The sequence below is a fragment of the Macaca fascicularis genome, chromosome 12 (assembly GCF_037993035.2).
Source record: "Macaca fascicularis isolate 582-1 chromosome 12, T2T-MFA8v1.1".
Taxonomy (NCBI): Eukaryota; Metazoa; Chordata; class Mammalia; order Primates; family Cercopithecidae; genus Macaca; species Macaca fascicularis.
In genome coordinates, this window is record NC_088386.1 from 72,958,836 (window position 1) to 72,974,943 (window position 16,108).

The 16,108-nt window shown below is 37.6% G+C and overlaps 1 protein-coding gene across 4 annotated transcripts in view; it reads left to right on the forward strand.

Annotated features, from left to right (window-relative positions):
* The window catches only part of AGPS (alkylglycerone phosphate synthase), a 160,267-nt gene that overhangs the window by 34,758 nt on the left and 109,401 nt on the right, over positions 1 to 16,108 (forward strand). For all 4 annotated transcript variants that reach the window (XR_012421267.1, XM_005573575.4, XM_045367311.2 and 1 more), the window contains exons 3-5: positions 12,059 to 12,149; positions 14,442 to 14,562; positions 14,657 to 14,731. Coding sequence is in view for 3 of the 4 variants with exons in the window: in XM_005573575.4 (XP_005573632.2) it covers positions 12,059 to 12,149; positions 14,442 to 14,562; positions 14,657 to 14,731 (287 nt within the window). In the remaining variant the exon portion in view is untranslated. The remainder of the gene's footprint in view (positions 1 to 12,058; positions 12,150 to 14,441; positions 14,563 to 14,656; positions 14,732 to 16,108) is intronic.

The window sequence follows — 16,108 nt, forward strand, 5'->3', positions numbered from 1 at the left end:
AGATGAGGCTGTAGGGGTCTGACACATGCCACACTTCTAAGAGACTGATTTAAAAAATTAGAAACCTCAGTGTATTCAATTATGGTTAGATTATTCCTTTTTCAGGGTGTGGAATACATGTTAGTGCCCTTTCTGATGTTAGGGTATCTAGAGAACAACATTTGCAACTTAGATATTATTTGGAGAGCATACATTCAGAACAAAGGAGATTTGATGGTCTTGATGGAGATATTTATATAGGCTGTAATAGAACCAGAGAATTTTTCTGTTGGTTTTAATGGGTTACTACCACTCCTACTGGAATGCATTCCTTAAAGGCCTCATTTCTTTGCATTGTTGACTCCTAAGTCTGAGTCCAGTGGGGGAGAGGGAGAATAAGGGTGCGTCTGACTGGAAGAGCCTGCAAGAGAGACCAGGAAAGTGAATATCTGGCAAATTTGCATTAGTGGAGGGTAGCTTTTGCTTTCCTCCAAGACTTACACAAAGGATAATTCCCCAGACATATAAATGGGATTTAGGTGCTCTGGGATTAAATATATACTAAACAAACAGTAACTAAAATGAAAAAGCAAAACAAAATTCAATTCCCATTTTGGTGGGAAGCACCAGTACCTTGTCACAGGGTCATAAACTGAGTTGAATTGAATCATAACTTTCTCTATGTCTAGTCTGTTTTCCTGAGAATAACTGGTGAATGAGTAGGTTTCTCTGATTTTTATCAGAAAACATTTACAAACACTCTTAAGATAATAATATCTACTATTTATTGAGTGCCTACTGAGTTGTCTTACAATAACCCTATCAAATGGATAGAGTTATCTTCTTAAAAATAATGAGGATGAGGAAAGTTAAGTAGCTTACCTGAAGTCGCCTGCTCAGTGGTAAATTGGGATTAAAAACCAGGTGTTTTTAAGCTTCATTCTTCTGCAGTTTCTATTATACTGTGCTTTTGAGTTACTTCTGCAGATAACTAAACTCATCCACTGTACTGATCTTGTTCTGTCTCCAAACCCTGGGAGCACTACGCTGTGTATACCAGCACAGTAGAGTTAGTCATATTATAAACATTTATCTTGCATCAAAAATTCCTATTGTTACTGTGAAAGGCAAAGGGCAGAAGCGTAAGAAGATTGTGATATTCCTGAAAGAGAAAATGGAATTCATGACTACAAAGGCTGAGTACAAGAAAACGCTGTTTGGCTGAACAGTATTGATTCACTCTTATTTATTAATAATATTAGAGTTAAGGACAATTTTTGACATTTTTTTGTAGAGACTTTCTATTCTGTCAGTGAGGTGGACTGAAATAATTCAGGCCTCTCGCCTTTTATAACCACATAGAAAAGTTGGATAAAATATCAGAAGAAAGAAATATAACAGAGCTGGAAAGAAAGAAAGGGAAATCCTACGTGCCAGAAACTAACAGTGATTATCAGTGAAAATTGATGAGGTGTGGGGTTCTCCTATTTCTGATCCAAAGAACATTGAAAAGAGATTTTTATGTGGAATGTAGTTGATTGTATGTATTTTGTGGGAGGGTAACTTTGACATTTTAAACCTAGGCATTAAGTTGTAAGCAATTATTAGAAGCTATTATAGAGTAACAGATTTTCCCCTATGTTAGGAGAAGGGTCTGAAATTTTTTTTCTGAGCAGTCTATCTTCTGAACAGATTTATAATTTATCAGTTTATAAATCTCTAGATTTATAACTTACCACTTTTATTCCTTCTAAGTATGGATGAATTTAGTCCTCCTGGGTTTAAGCAGCATAAGGCAATACTCTGGAGCCAATTCTATAGATTTTTTTTTCCTTCAACTTTTAAGTTCTGGGGTACATGTGCAGGATGTGCAGGTTTGTTACTTAGCTAAACGTGTGCCATGGTGGTTTGCTACACAGATCAACCCATCACCTTGGTTATTAGGTTATTAAGCCCACTATCCATTAGCTATTTTTCCTGATGCTCTCCCTCTTTCCACCGCTCCCCCTGATGTGCCCTGGTGTATGTTGTTCCCCTCCCTGTGTTCATGTGTTCTCATTGTTCAGCTCCCACTTATAAGTGAGAACATGCGGTATTTGGTTTTCTGTTCCTGTGTGCATTTGCTGAGGATAATGGCTTCTAGCTCTATCCCTGTCCCTGCAAAGGACATGATTGTGTTCCTTTCTATGGCTGCATAGTATTCCATGGTGTATATGTACCATATTTTCTTTTCCAGTCAATCATTGATGGGCATTGGGTTGATTCCATGTCTGTGCTATTGTGAATGGTGCTGCAATGAACATATGCATGCATGTATCTTTATAATAGAATGATTTATATTCCTTTGTGTATATACCCAGTAAGGGAATTGCTGAGTCAAATGGTATTTCTGCCTCTAGATCTTTGAGGAATCACCACACTGTCTTCTACAATGGTTGAACTAATTTATACTCCCACCACAGTGTAAAAGCGTTCCTTTATCTCTGCAATCTTGCCAGCATCTGTTGTTTCTGTACTTTTAAATAATCGCCATTCTAACTGGCTTTTGATTTGCATTTCTCTAATGATGAGTGATGCTGAGCTTTTTTTCATGTTTGTTGGCTGCATGAATGTCTTCTTTTGAGAAGTGTCTGTTCATGTCCTTTGCCCACTTTTTAATGGGGTTGGTTTTTTCTTGTAAATTTGTTTAAGTTCCTTGTAGACTCTGGATGTTAGACCTTTGTCAGAGGCTCAGATTGCAAAAATTTTCTCCCACTCTATAGGTTGTCTATTCACTCTGATGATAGTTTCTTTTGCTGTGCAGAAGTTCTTTAGTTTAATTAGATCCCATTTGTCAATTTTGGCTTTTGTTGCAATTGCTTTTGGCGTTTTCGTCATGAAATCTTTGCCCATGCCTGTGTTCTGAATGTTATTGCCTAGATTTTTTTCTGGGGTTTTTATAGTTTTGGATTTTACATTTACGTCTTTAATCCATCTTGAGTTAATTTTTGTGTAAGATGTAAAGAAGGGGTATAGTTTCAATTTTCTGCATATGGCTAGCCAGTTCTCCCAGCACCATTTATTAAATAGGGAATCCTGTCCGGGCGCAGTGGCTCACGCCTATAATCCCAGCACTTTGGGTGGCCGAGGTGAGTGGATCACCTGAGGTTGGGAGTTCGAGACCAGCCTGAACAACATGGAGAAACCCTGTCTCTACTAAAAATACAAAAATTAGCTGGGCATGGTGGCACATGCCTGTAATCCCAGCTACTTGGGAGGCTGAGGCAGGAGAATCACTTGAACCTGGGCGGTGGAGGTTGCGATGAGCCAAGATTGCGCCATTGCACTCCAGCCTGGGCAACAAGAGTGAAACTCTCGTCTTTAAAAAAAAAAAAAAAAAAAAAAAAAAAAGGAATCCTTTCACCATTGCTTGTTTTTGTCAGGTTTGTTGAAGATCAGATGGCTGTAGGTAAGCAGTCTTATTTCTGGGATGTCTATTCTGTTCCATTGGTCTATGTGTCTGTTTTTGTGCCAGTACCATGATGTTTTGGTTACGGTAGCCTTGTAGTATAGTTGGAACTTGGGCAGTGTGATGCTTCCAGCTTTGTTCTTTTTGTGTAGGATTGTCTTGGCTATAAGGCTCTTTTTTGATTCCATATGAATTTTAAAATAGTTTTTTCTAATTCTGTGAAGAATGTCAATGGTAGTTTAATGGGAATAGCATTGAATCTATAAATTACTTTGGGTAGTATGGCCATTTTCACAATATTGATTCTTCCTATCCATGAGCATGAAATGTTTTTCCATTTGTTTGTGTCTTCTCTGATTTCCCTGAGCAGTGATTTGTAGTTGTCCTTGAAGAGGTCCTTCACTTCCCTTGTTAGATGTATTCATGGGTGTTTTATTCTCTTTGTAGCAATTGTGAATGCGAGTTCATTCATGATTTGGCTCTCCTCTTGCCTGTTGTTGGTGTATAGGAATGCTAGTGATTTTTGCACATTGATTTTGTATCCTGAGACTTTGCTGAAGTTGCTTATCAGCTTCAGAAGCTTTTGGGCTGAGACAATGGGGGTTTCTAGATATAGGATCATGTCATCTGCAAACAGAAACAGTTTGACTTCCTCTCTTCCTATTTGAATTTTCTTTATTTCTTTCTCTTGCCTGATTGCCCTGGCCAGAACTTCCAATACTGTGTTGAATAGTAGTAGTGAGAGAAAGCATCCTTGTCTTGTGCCGGTTTTTGAGGAGAATGCTTCCAGCTTTTACTCATTCAGGTATGATATTGACTATGAGTTTGTTATATATGGTTCTTATTATTTTGAGGTATGGTCCTTAAATACTTAGTTTATTGAGTTTTTAACATGAAGGATGTTGACTTTTATCTAAGGCCTTTTCTGTGTCCATTGAGATAATCATGTGGTTTTGTCTTTAGTTCTGTTTATATGATAAATTACATGTATTGATTTGCATATGTTGAACCAACTTTGATTGTGGTGGATAAGCTTTTTGATGTATTGCTGGATTCAGTTTGCCAGTATTTTATTGAGGATTTTTGCATTGATGTTCATCAGGGATACTGGCCTAAATTTTTCTTTTTTGTTGTTGCGTCTCTGCCAGGTTTTGGTATCAGGATGATGCTGGTCTCATAAAAGGAGTTAGGTAGCAGTCCCTCCTTTTCAATTTAGTTCCAGTAGAAATGGTACCAGCTCTTCTTTGTACCTCTAGTAGAATTCAACTGTAAATCTATCTGGCCCTGGGCTTTTTTTGGTTGGCAAGCAATTTATTACTATCTCATTTTCAGAACTCATTCTTGGTCTATTCAGGGATTCAGGTTCTTCCTGGTTCAATCTTGGGAGGGTGTTTATGTCCAGGAACTTACCCACTTTTTTCTAGATTTTCTAGTTCATATGCATAGAGGTGTTCATAGTATTCTTTGATAATTATTTGTATTTCTGTAGTGTCAGTGGTAATATCCCCCTTACCATTTTTGATGGTGTCTGATTCTTCTCTCTTTTCTTCTTTATTAGTCTAGCTAGCAGTCTACCTATTTATTTTTTCAAAAAAAAAAAACAAAAAACAAAACAAAAAAACCCCCATCTCCCGGATTCATTGGCTTTTTGAAGGGTTTTTGGCATCTCTATCTTCTTCGGTTCTGCTCTGATCTTGGTTATTTCTTGTGTTCTGCTACCCTTGGGGCTTGTTTGTTGTTGGTTTTCTAGTTCTCTTAGTTGTCATGTTAGGTTGTTAATTTGAGGTCTTTCTACTAGAAGTTTTTTGATGTGGGCATTTAGTGCTATAAATTTTCCTCTTAACACTGCTTTAGCTGTGTTGCAGATATTCTGGTACTTTGTCTCTTTGTTCTCATTAGTTTCAAATAACTTCTAGATTTCTGGCTTAGTTTCACCCAGGAGTCATTCAGGTTGTTCAGTTTCTATGTAGTTGTGTGGTTTTGAGTGATTTTTTAAAGTCTTGATTCTAATTTGATTGTGCTGTAGTCTGAGAGATTGTTATGATTTCAGTTATTTTGCATTTGCTGAGGGGTGTTTTAATTCCAATTATGTGATCGATTTTAGAGTAAGTGTTGTGGCTATGAGAAGAATATATATTCTGTTGTTTTTGGGTGGAGGGTTCTCTCGCTGTCTGTCAAGTCTGCTTGATCCAAAGCTAAGTTCAGGTCCTGAATATCTTTTAATTTTCTGTCTCAGTGATCTGTCTAATATTGTCAGTGGGATGTTAAAGCCTCTCATTATTTTGTGTGAGAGTATAAGTCTCTTTGTAGGTCTCTAAGAACTTGCTTTTGGATCTGGGTGCTCCTCTATTGGGTACATATATATTTAGCATAGTTAGCTCTTCTTGTTGAATTGAACCCTTTACCATTATGTAATGCCCTTCTTTGTCTTTTTTGGTCTTTGTTGGTTTAAAATCTGTTTTGTCAGAAACTAGGATTGTGGCCCCTGCTTTTTTCTGTTTTCCATTTGCTTGGTAAATTTTCCTCCATCCCTTTATTTTGAGTCCATGTGTGTCTTTCCATGTTACATGGGTCTCTTGAGGACAGCATAATGGGTCTTGACTCTTCCCCCAGCTTGCAATTCTGTGTCTTTTAATTGGGGCATTTAGCCCATTTACATTTAAGGTTTTTATTATGTGTGATTTGATCCTGTCATCATGATGCTAGCTGGTTATTTTGCAGACTTGTTTATGTGGTTGCTTCATAGTGTCACTGGTCTGTGTACTTCAAATGTGTTTTTATAGTGGCTGGTAACAGTTTTTCTTTTTCATATTTAGTGCTTTCTTCAGGAGCTCTTGCAAGGCAGGCCTGGTGGTGATGAATTCCCTCAGTATTTGCTTGTCTGGAAAGTATCTTCTTCTTTTCTTATGAAGCTTAGTTTTGGCTGGATGTGAAATTCTGGGTTGGAAATTCTTTTCTTTAAGAATGTTGAATATTGGCCCCCAATCTCTTCTGGCTTGTAGGGTTTTTGCTGAAATGTCTGCTGTTAGTCTGATGGGTTTCCCTTTGTAGATGACCTGGCCTTTCTCTCTGGCTGCCCATTATATTTTTTTCTCTTCTTTTCAACCTTTGAGAATCTGATGATTATGTGTCTTGGGGTTGATCTTCTCATGGAGTATCTTACTGGGGTTCTCTGGACCTCCTGCATTTGAATGTTGGCCTGTCTTGCTAAGTTGGGGAAGTTCTCCTGGATGATATTCTGAAGTATGTTTTTCAACTTGGTTCCATTCTCTCCATCTCTTTTGGGTACCCCAATCAGTCATAGGTCCAGTCTTTTTGTATAGTCCTATATTTCTCAGAGGTTTTGTTCATTCCTATTCATTCCTTTTTCTCTATTCTTGTCTGCCTTGAAGACTGTAGTCTTCAAGCTTTGAGATTCTTTCCTCCACTTGGTCTGTTCTGCTGTTGATACTTGTGATTGCATTGTGAATTTCTTGTGTTGCGTTTTTCAGCTCCATCAGATTAGTTATGCTCCTCTCTAAACTGGCTCTTCTGGTTTTCAGCTCCTGTATTGTTTTATCATGATTCTTAGCTTTTTTGCATTGGGTTACAACATGCTCCTTTCCCTCAGCAAAGTTTGTTATTACCCACCTTCTGAAGCCTACTTCTGTGAATTCAATGATCTCAGCCTCAGCCCAGTTCTGGTTGGAGAGGTATTGTGGTCATTTGGAGAAGAGGCACTCTGGCTTTTTGAGTTTTCAGTATTTTTGCATTGATTCTTTCTCATCTTTGTGGGATTATGTAGCTTCAATTTTTTGAGGTTGCTGACCTTTGAGTGAGATTTTTGTGTGGTCTTTTTTGTTGATGCTGTTATTGTTGCTTTCTGTTTGTTTGTTTTTCTTTTAACAGTCAAGCCACTTTTTCGTCGGGCTGCTGTGGTTTGTTGGGGGATTGCTCGTGACCCTATTTGCCTCATTTTTCCCTGACCTGGAGGTATCACCAGTGGAGGCTGTGAAACAGCAAAGATGGCAGCCTGCTTTTTCCTCTGGGAGCTCCATCCCAGGGTGGGTAGTGACCTGTTGCTGGCCTGGATGCTCCCGTAGGAGGTGTCAGGAGACCCCTGTTGGGAGCTCTGACCCAGTCAGGAGGAATAGGATGGCTGGTTTTTGGTGGAGCAGGTGTGCCATGTTGGGGATAACCCTTCCATGTCAAGACTGCCTAGACTCTTCAGAGCCGTCAGGCTGGAAAGGCTGAGTCAACTGAACTGCAGAGACATCGGCTGCCTCTCCCCCAGGGGGCTCTGTCCTAGGGAGAGATCAGAGTTCTGTCTGTGTAACCCTGGCTCGAGTTGCTGAAATTCCCACAGGGAGTCCCCACCCAATGAGGAGCAATGGATTGGGGTCCCACTTTAAAAAGGCAGTCTGGCCACAATCTGGCATAGCAGCTGTGTTGCATTGTATGGGATTCCTTCTTGTTCTGACCACCTGGACTGCCTGGAACTGGCAGGCTAGAACAGCTGAGTCAACCTAACCACAGAAATGGTAGTTGCTCCTCCTCCAGGGAACTCATCCATCTCAGGCAGTCTCCAGCTTGTTGCACTGTCTGACTGGAATTCCAAGCTAGTGGGTCTTAACTTGTGAGGTGAAAGTGTGGCCTGCAGAACAATGCTGCTTAGATCCCTGGATTCAGTCCCCCTCCTAGAAGAGTGAGCAGATGGATCTCCCACCTTGCTGGGATTCCTGGGGCGGAGTCTGTAAAACTCCTGGGTTACTGTGTGAGCCGGAGTGACTGTTCTTTTGAGACTCTGCACAGCTCTGTGTATTGAACTCAAGGCCTTGGTGGCATGGGTCACCAGGGGATCTCCTGATCCACAGGTTACAGACTCGTGGGAGAAGTGTGGTTTCCCTCGTGGGGTTGCACAATCTCTCACTGCTCTGCTTGGATGGGGGTGGGAGTTCCTTTGGCTCCATGCTTCTCCCAGTTGGACCATTGCCCCACCCTGCTTTTCTTTGTTCTCCATGGGTTGAGCTGTCTGCCTAGTCAGTCGCAGTGTGAGAATCTGGATATTTCGGTTGAAGGTGCTGAATTCAGTTGCCATTTTCATTCTTCTCCATGAGAGCTGTGGACCACAGCTGCTTCTAATCAGCCATCTCAGTCCCTGAAGATTTCTATAAAGTAAAATTTTTGAAAAATGTCATTATTTTTGACTTTATGGGTGTTATATATTAGTTTGGTACTTACAAATCACAAGTTAGTATATAAATGGAGAATTTGAGTTTGTTAGACTTTGTCTTTTTGATGGCATAATTTTTAATTGAAGCTTTATCTGATTATAAAAAGGCTGTTAAATTGCTTAGCAATTGTGGAACTCACCCTGAGGCTAGATGATTGTATATACTTATCAGGGGAACCCACCCCCAGTATTTCAACGTAGGTTCTTTATATTTTCCCTAAGTGTCGGCCAGTCTGAGAAATAAAGAGAAAGAGTACAAAGAGAGGAATTTTACAACTGGGCTGCCAGGGGTGATACCACATTGTCGGTAGGTCCGTAATGCCCCCTGAGCTGCAAAACCATCAGATTTTTATTAGGGATTTCAAAAGGGGAGGGAGTGTACGAACAGGAAGTAGGTCACAAAGATCACATGCTCAAGGGCAATAAAGATCACAAGGCAAAGGACAAAGCAAAGATCACAAGGCAAAGGGCAAAATTAGAATTACTGATGAGGGTCTATGTTTGGCTGTGCACATATTGTCTTGATAAACATCTTAAACAACAGAAAACAGGGTTCGATAGCAGTCTGACCTCAAATTTACCAGGGTGGGATCTTTTCCCCACCCTAATAAGCCTGAGGGTACTGCAAGAGACCAGGGCATACTTCAGTCCTTATCTCAACTGCATAAAACACACTCCCAGAGCGGCCATTTATATACCTCCCCCCAGGAGTGCATTCCTTCCCCAGGGTATTAATTATTAATATTTCTTGCTGGGAAAAAAATTCAGCAATATCTCTCCTACTTGCAGGTCCGTTTATAGGCTCTCTACAAGAAGAAAAATATGGCTCTGTTCTACCCAACCCCGCAGGCAGTCAGACCTTTGGTTGTCTTCCATTGTTCCTTAAAATTGCTGTTATTCCATTCGTTTTCAAGGTGCACTGATTTAATATTGTTCAAACACACGTTTTACAATCAATTTGTACAATAGTGGTCCTGAGGTGACGTACATTCTCAGCTTACGAAGATAACAGGATTAAGAGATTAAAAACAAGACAGGCATAAGAAATTATAAGAGTATTAATTTTGGGAACTGATAAATGTCCATGAAATCTTCACAATTTATGTTCCTCTGCCATGGCTCCAGCTGGTCCCTCTGTTTGGGGTCCCTGACTTCCTGCAACATACACTAATATTTTTGTTGCTTCTTATGTGCTGCCCCAGAGTAAGAGTCACTTTGTCTTTAGTCATTGTCCGTCCTGATGTGCACTTCCCTCTTGGATAATTTTTGTCCACAGAAATTTCATTGGCCTTGAAAACTCGTTCTGGTTCTGTATCTTCTATAGTATAGTCTATTTCAGCGCTATGGGAAAGTGATAAATTGATCTCATCTTATATTTTACAAAAAAAGCCATTTAATGTTCTCAAACTAATCTTCAGTCATGGAAAAGAAGAAGATCCATTCAGTAGTCACTGTGATTCAACAATTGGTATAGGTGCTTAGTTTTCTATTTATCACATCTCTGGTTAAAGTTTCGTGTTCTCTGCCCGTGTGTTCATCTCACAAATTAAATGTTGCTGCAGCTTTGACTAAGCTAGGTTGTAAGTTTCTTAAGAACAGGAGTCATAATACCAATTCCATGTATTCTGCACTGCTAAGTACAGTCTTCTGAGTGTTAAATAAATATTGTGCATTCAGATATAGAGATATAAATACTTTATTTTAGTGATAGAAGATAGTTTTAAATTTTATACATGATAGTAACGCTTACTCTGTATCTGTAAGTTCAAGTATCTTGAAGGTGGTCACCTTTTTATTTTATTGGTAATACCTGAGACTGGGTAATTAATAAAGAATAGAGGTTTGTTTGGCTCATGGTTCTGCAGGCTGTGCAAGAAACATGGCATCAGGGTCTGCTTCTGGTGAGGACCTCAAGCTGCTTCCACTCCTGCAGAAGGGGAAGGGGAGCTGGTATGTGCTGAGATCACATGGTGAAACTGGAAGCAAGAGAGAGATGGTAGGGAGGTGCCAGTCTCTTTTTAAACAACCAGCTCTTGTGGGAACTAACAGAACTCACTCACACTTCTCTCCCTCCCCCCCAGGGCATTAATCTGTTCATAAAGATATACCTCCATGACCCAAACACCTCCCACTAGGGGATCAGATTTCAACATGAGTTCTGGAGGGTTCGGTATCCAAACTACAGGACTCCTTTAAGAGAGTGAAAGGATAAATCACAGAGTAAGAGAAAATGTCTAATATATATATCTTTCATTTTATAAATATATAAAGATTTCTTACATGTAATTGAGAGAACAATAACCCAGGAGGAAAATGAGCAAAAGACTTGAACTGGTTTTCAAAATGGAGGATATCCAAATGGACAGTAGATATAGGAATAGATGCTCAATTTCATAAGTACTCAGTAAAATTCAAATTAAAATTGTAATGAGATGCCAGTGGAATGTGTCAGAGATTCAGTTATAGAATTTCTATTGTGTTCTTTTTTATAGTTTTTTTATTTCTCTGCTAAGATTTTTTTTTTCTAATATTCACTGGGAGTACATTTTCCATTTTGTCCATTGGCATAGCTACAATAGCTGCTTTAAAACCCTTGTGTGCTACTTCCAGTATCTTAGGTCATTTTGGGGTCAGTCATCATTAATTGTCCTTTTTCTTGATTATGACTCATACTTTACAGTTTGTTCTTGTCTAGTAATACTGGAGTGTGTTTTGGACATTGTACATGATGTAGGAACTCTGGATTCTGTTCTATTCCTCTGAGGAGACCTTTAAAAAATTTGTTTTAAATCAAGCAATTAACTTGACTGATCTGAAACTCTAAATTCTGTCCCCCTGTGGTGAGCAGCTGAATTGCCTGTCCAGTTTTTTTTTTAAGCTTAACTGGGCTGCCTAGAATATTCCAGTATGTTTTCTATACATGCCATTAAGAGTCAGCCAGACATTTGGAGAGAGCTGATAGATAGGTTCCTGTCTTACTTGCTTCTTTCTGTGATTTCCCAGTATGCTTTCCAGATGCAGCATTCACCCCAAACACTGTGGTCTGGTTCTTTAAGCCAGGAAGACTGTAAATTTTCAGCATTTTTATTACCTTTTGAGGCACCAGCTGGGGCCTGCCATAAAACTAAAACTTATGTAAAAAACAAAACCAAACTGGAAACTTATGAACTTATGTAGTATTTTTTGCTTTTTTTCAAATGTAACACACCCTTCTGCCCTATTTTTGACTGCTTTTGGTCTGTCTATACTGCCTTTAGATAGCTGGGTTTTGTTTGTTTTGTTTTTGTTCAGAGTTTATAGTTACATGTGAAAGTGTTGGTTTGATAGTAACTGCTTGACCATCACTGGAAGCAGAATTTAAGCTTTAAATTTAAATGAAGATACTTTGCTCTAATATTTTTACTTTCTTTGTACTTTAGGTACCCTCTTAGTGGCATGGGTTTACCAACATTTAAAGAATGGATCCAAAATACCCTTGGAGTAAATGTGGAGCATAAAACTACCTCTAAAGTAAGCAAACAAAAATTATTACTAATACATTTAACTGTGTTTTTAAACCCAAATTAATATGATTTCTCTTTGTAATTTGTTATATTGGATTCCCTGCAACTGTCATGTTTTTTGTTATAAAGCCTATTAATTATATTGGCCTTGTTAGACTGTTACGGACAGTTATTCAGTGTCACAGATCTAGACCCTAGTCTCACAATTTATCTGAGATTTATCTGGCAAACTTTTTATCTTCTCTGAGCCTTGATTATTTTTAGAATTGGGAGTAATAACTATTTGTTCTGCCTCTCACAGGGTAATAGTGAAGTGCAAATTATTTACTTCCTTAAAGAGTGCTTGTTACAGAAATATAAGTTGCCGTGATGTTTAGATTATTTAGTAGACTGACCATAATCTAGGATTAATGGAGAATAATTTAAAATAAAAATGTAAAATCACATTTAATATTAGGACATTTAGAATATTTGAAGAATTATAAAAAGTAAAAATTTGATTAAGATATGAGCGATTGAGGATTTTAGTTTGTTCATGTAGTTTCACTTTTCTGAAAGTAGAATTGGGAAACTTTAAACTGTATGTATATAAATGAAGCTAATGAAATATTTAGCATTTCTTTTTATTATTATTTTTGTTGTGTTTTTATTATTATTTTGCTGTAGCATAGTATTCTGTATTCCAGTCTCTCTAACTGGATATAAGTTCCATAAGTACAGGGGCTATGTCTTATACAATATTCTCCACTGTATCCAACTTGTTATTAAGTGGTATAGGTATTTGGTGAGTACTTATTGGGTTTATTTAAAAATCCACAGTTATTTTATTCTAGTTATTAAGTTAGGCTGAACAACTAATTCTACCCCTCCCAAGCCATCTTTTAACTTTTCCTAGAGGTCTCTCTTATCTCTTAAATTCTCTCTCTCTCGATCTCTTGACTATTTGCAATTACTTGTTTTTGACATTGATACAATCCACATACCATAGTTAGATTTCACCAGTTTTTGAGCCCTTTTCAGTTCTTAATTACTTAAAATATTAATGTATTTTGTTGGAGTTCTTTTAGTATTTCCTTCTCCTATGGAGTAAATTTCATAAGGTCAAAATACTTTTTTCTGTTTAACTCACTGTTGTATCAAGACCTTGAAGAGTGCCTAGCTTATAGCAACCACTCAATAAGTATTTTTTATGCAGTACCTTAATAAGAGATTAAGATAATATGGAAGTATCATATTTGTTCTTTGCATATTCTTATATTTTCTTTTTTCCAAATACCGTATGATAGCTTCCCCCCATCCACCATAGCAGATTTTACTTGGCCAGCCATTTATAGACCTCTTCCTATGTTCTAGGCATGCTATTAGGTGCTTTTCACAAAAATTATCACATTTAACCTGCCTTCCTTATAGTAGCCCTATGGTGATAATCTCATTTAACAGATGAAGAAGCCAAGGCTCATAGAAGTTGGGTGACATGCCCAATGACTCATAGTTTTAACTTTGAAGTTGAAGATTAGATTTCAAGTTACCTGTTAGGTGAAATTGAATATCAAGTTTATAATTATGTTGTGAGTTTTAAAGCAGCTGTATAAAAACGGATTTATTACCTATTTTGAGGCTTTCTGTTGATCATTTTAAAATGGCAATTGAATAATAAGAAATGCTAATTTTTTTTTTTTTTTTTTTTTGAGACGGAGTCTCACTCTGTTGCCCAGGCTGGAGTGTGGTGGTGTGATCTTCGCTCACTGCAAGCTCTGCCTCCTGGGTTCACACCATTCTCCTGCCTCAGCCTCCCAAGTAGCTGGGACTACAGGCACTCGCCACCATGCCCGGCTAATTTTTGTATTTTTAGGAGAGGCAGGGATTCACTGTGTTAGCCAGGATGATCTCGATCTCCTGACCTCATGATCCGCCTGCCTTGGCCTCCCAAAGTGCTGGGATTACAGGTGTGAGCCACCGCGCCCGGCCAGAAATGCTAAATTTTATCGACAGATTAAGTGTAGATAGTGTACAAGTCAAGTAACTTTCTCCCAGTCTCCTTAATCTGCAATGAAAGATTTGATACTTTGCTATCTTCCCTGTTGATTACAATCTTTAGAAATGATTGCGATTAACCAGAGCATTTGTAATTTGTTACTCTCATAAAGCTGATTTCTGTATATGTTGTTTTGTATTTTCCTATGTTTCAGCCTTACTTTGAATGTTTTTTTTAAAAAGTCTACATTTTGTAATCATTCTCTCTAAGTACCCAAAATTCGTTGTCTAAAAATAAGTCAAAGAAATCAATTTTATTTTCTAGGCATCCTTAAATCCTAGTGATACACCTCCTTCTGTTGTAAACGAAGATTTTCTTCATGACCTTAAAGAAACTAATATTTCATATTCACAAGAGGCAGATGATCGAGTATTTAGAGCTCATGGTAAGTTACTTTATATTAGCCCTATTTATTTTTAACAAAAATTTTCTATATTTTAAGCTGTTTTTGTGTTTTTGTTTTTTTAACCACAAAACAGGTCATTGTCTTCATGAGATATTTTTGCTCAGGGAAGGAATGTTTGAGCGAATTCCTGATATAGTTTTATGGCCAAGTAAGTTTTCCCCTCCTTGTATCATTAATTTAGTATTGCTAAATTTTAAGTTAATTTAATATTGGAAATATGTACTTTTTGGCATATGAGTTGTAAAAAATATAAATTGCTGTATTTTTAAGAGAGTTTACGTAACAGTCTTAAAGCTCTTTCTTGACCTGGTTTTTCTGAACTAATGGTTTTAACAATTCATTTTGTTGCTGATAATTAAATAATCATTTCAAATGTAAATGATCTTATTGAGATGTCAGTAGAAAAATGTATTTTTGGATAATTTGGAAGCTTCATGAAATTAGTGTCAGTGTTACATTCAGATACATAGAATTATTAATATAATTGAGTACTGCAAACTAATATTAGTAATAATTTGTTGATATCAGCTGTGAGCTTTAAAAAGCCTGGTCAAACAAATTTTATGTATTATATATATGCATACTATGTTTGAAATGAATAATTAAATTTTGAGTGATTATTAGCGTTTGGCTGGGACGGGGGATGGATGAGCTTTGTATTGTAATTTTACTCTTAGTGAGTATAAATCTGAGGTTTTTTACCCATCTCTTTTAGCAGGTAATTTAAAGCAGAACAGGTATAGTGTTCCTTGCTGTCCATTATTGCATTTTTTAAAGAGTTCTATTGATTTTCTGATTCATTTTATCTTCAGATCTTCCTTTTCAGAGTACGTATTTTATTTTTTAATAAATTGGATCATTCATGGACTCTCAGTTCTTAAATGAGATCCTTCTACTTTGGAGGAACTGTCTGAGGGAAAAATTATACTTTAATGTGGGGGCAAGAGGCAGGTGAGATACATGGGAGGAAAATCCAAGAGCATATGTAGCAGAGATGAAATTACTTTCCTGATACTAGTATATTATTCTATGCATTTGGAATATTTATTAAATAAGTCTTTCATCTCTGTTAGTTTAGTATAGAAATTTTAACTGTTCCTGAGGAAAAGGTATTCTCCAATAGAAGAAATATTTTTGTTTTGCCTGCCTGTTTTTTAGTAGCTTTAGGTTACTTCTCTACCAAGATTTGGAGAAGGTTTATTCTGTTTATTACTGGAAAACGTGAAAGCAAAATTTATCAATTTTCACTTCCCACAAGAAACCTAATAGGCCATCCTTTGATGTATCTTAATAAGAACTTTCAAGTGTACCTTCTAGGCATTTCCTTTCAAGTGTACCTTCCAGGCATTTCCTTCCTGTCTTTCAACATTAAAATACTGAGAGAGTTGGGCTTGGCAGTGTGTTCCTGTAGTCCCTGTTACTCAGAATGATGACGCAGGAGGATCACTTGCCCAGAGTTCGAGTCTAACGTGGACTAGTAAGTCCCTCATCTCTTAAAAAACAAAAACAAAAACAGAATAATATA